The sequence below is a fragment of the Chanos chanos genome, chromosome 10 (assembly GCF_902362185.1).
Source record: "Chanos chanos chromosome 10, fChaCha1.1, whole genome shotgun sequence".
NCBI classification, from domain to species: domain Eukaryota; kingdom Metazoa; phylum Chordata; class Actinopteri; order Gonorynchiformes; family Chanidae; genus Chanos; species Chanos chanos.
In genome coordinates, this window is record NC_044504.1 from 35,882,492 (window position 1) to 35,884,896 (window position 2,405).

At 53.3% G+C, this 2,405-nt stretch overlaps 1 protein-coding gene across 1 annotated transcript in view; it reads right to left on the reverse strand.

The window, feature by feature from the left end:
- Nucleotides 1-335: 335 nt before the first annotated feature.
- erbb4b (erb-b2 receptor tyrosine kinase 4b) overlaps nt 336-2,405 on the reverse strand; it is a 135,913-nt gene continuing 133,843 nt past the window's right edge. The window contains exons 27-28 of the mRNA XM_030787620.1: nt 1,487-1,802; nt 336-1,024 (exon numbers count right to left, since the gene is read on the reverse strand). Coding sequence (XP_030643480.1) covers nt 336-1,024; nt 1,487-1,802 — 1,005 coding nt within the window. The remainder of the gene's footprint in view (nt 1,025-1,486; nt 1,803-2,405) is intronic.

Here is a 2,405-nt window from a genome sequence, read left to right on the forward strand (position 1 = left end):
TCCAGAGGTGTATGTCTCCATGAACAGAGCTGGTGAGGATGTGGGGTGAAGGGGGTGAGGGGGTGGGGGGGGGGGGTGGGGGGGGGGGTGAGGGGGGGTCGACTGACACGCTTGACCGTTACCGTGGCTTCCCTGTTGGTGGGAGGCTCAGTGGAGTGGATCAGTTCTGGGTCGTTGAAGAACAGAGAGCTGGGGGAGTATGGTTCTGGTGAGAGATCCAGGTTGAGAACGAAGCGTGACCAGGAAATACCTTACCTGACCCCTCTCTTCCTCCCTCAACCACCCCCCCACCCCCAACCCAACCCAACCCCCCCACCACCACCACCTCCTCGCTGCTACACCACAGTGTTCCGCTGCCGGTAGGGTGGGGGGGGCAGCACCGTGCCGGGTTTCAGGGCGAACTCGGACAGATACTCCTGGTTCTCAGCCACAGCAGGCCGGATACGACCGTTCTGCCGGTAGAAGAAGCGTGTGCTGCAGTCCTGCAGGTATTCAGGGTTGTGGAGCGTGGCCTTAGGGGGAAGACTGTGCTGCCAGTACTCAGGATTGTCAAATGTCTTTTTGGCCTTCTTTTCAGCCATGATGGTGCCAGTGTGTGCAGGGTGAAGGGTGTGTGTCGGGTGTAGGGCGTGACCGGGGTGGCTCGGGTTGAAGGTGTGGCCCGATAAGGTGGGGAGCCCCGGTTGGCCTGGGTAAGCGGGCTGCGCTGGGAGGTGGGCGTGCCCGACCTGGGCAGGGTGTGCTGGGTGCCCGCTTTGGGCACGGTGCCCGCTCTGGCCGTTGGAACCTCCAGGGATGGCGGCAGGTGTGTGTGCCACTGGCATACCGTTCTTCCGTATGACCTCCTGGGTCTTGTCGGCGGAGTTGTGGAAGGTGTTGAGGTAGAGAGGGTCGTTGACGTATTCGTCCTCTACCTTGGGCTGGCCGTTGGATGCGGCATGGTAACCCTGGTTATCCATACTGAGAGCTTCTCCGTTTCGCCGACGGGTGACAAACGGATTCTCCTCCACCGGATTGAGATAATCTATCAGAGAGAGGAGAAGAGAGGAGATGAGAGGAGAAGAGAGAGGAGAGAAGTGAAGAGGCTTTTAGTAAAATTTGAGCATTGCTGAAGACTGTCAGCAGTGGCAAAGAGCTAGCCTGTGAAAATCATCTCCCAAGGACTGCTCTCAAAACTCTGAATGAGATGTTTGTGCTCTGGGCTTAATTTTCTGAAGTTCTGCAGAGAAATCAAAGTGTCCAATGTTACATGGAGTAATAGTGGAGGCTGAAAAACTTCTTTCACTTTTTATCTAGTTGCTGCAGAGATCTTCCGATGGCTGAAGAACACAAACATGGCACTGTTCGGTCCACGAGACAATTCTAAAGGTTCTGAGACCTTGTCTGAGAGCTGAATAGGAGCACTCACTAAACTTTCTCTGGCATACTCATTGAGGTGGGTCACTTCTGTGCTCTGTGCTCTCCGAAAGTCATAACTAGTTTTTACCTGAGGGTGTCTTGTCCTGCATGGCGGTCATGTAGCCGTCCTCGTCGGTTTCTCCCCTGGCCCCGCGGTCGGACAGCAGAACGGTGGGGTCGGCGCTGTAGCGTTGACCGCTGCTGTCCTCTCCCCCGCTGGGGCGAGGGGACACCTGCTTCCTCAGGGTGCCGTTACAGCGTGAGTCCTCAGGGGCGGCGCTCTGGCCCGCCGATGGCTCCTGAGACCCGCAGGCTGGGGGTACACCAGATACCGCCACCACACGGGGGAGAGTCGCCATCATATCCTCCACCCCGAAAGTTCCATCCTGGTACACAAACTGATTCTGCAAAGACACGGAAAGTGGAGAAAACACACACACATGCCATGATTAGGGAGAAACTGTAACGAGCAGAAATTATCTTTTTTTTTTTTTTTTTTTTGATGGATCAACTGCACACGTTCAGAGTACGACTTGCACGGCCGTGTTGCGGCGTAATAAAATTAGTCATGTTTCATTTTTCAGAAGCAAAGATGAGTGAATATTTCAAATTTGCAGAAGAGCTTTCAAAGCAACTTCAATCATCCAAAGCAGAGGCATATGTTTTCCTGCCAAATGATTCATTATCCGGGACCACAGAGAACAGTGAATGTGCGGGAACGCACAAGTGGGGCATTGTTTACCAAACCCTGCGAACAGAAGTGTTTGTAATGGGCAATGACAGATTCAGAGTATGAAACCACAGCCAAGGAATTGGACACAAACATGGTAACAGGTCCCCGGTTCCTTGTGATTGTTCTGTTTGATTCTCTCTCGCTCTCTCTCTCTCTCTTACTGTTTGTTTGTTCCGTTTTTGTTTGTGTTGTTGTGTTTTTTTTTGTTGTTGTTGTGTTTTTAAGTCTCTCTCTCTCTCTGGCCCTCACTCTCTGAGCAGTGATCATCTGCTGT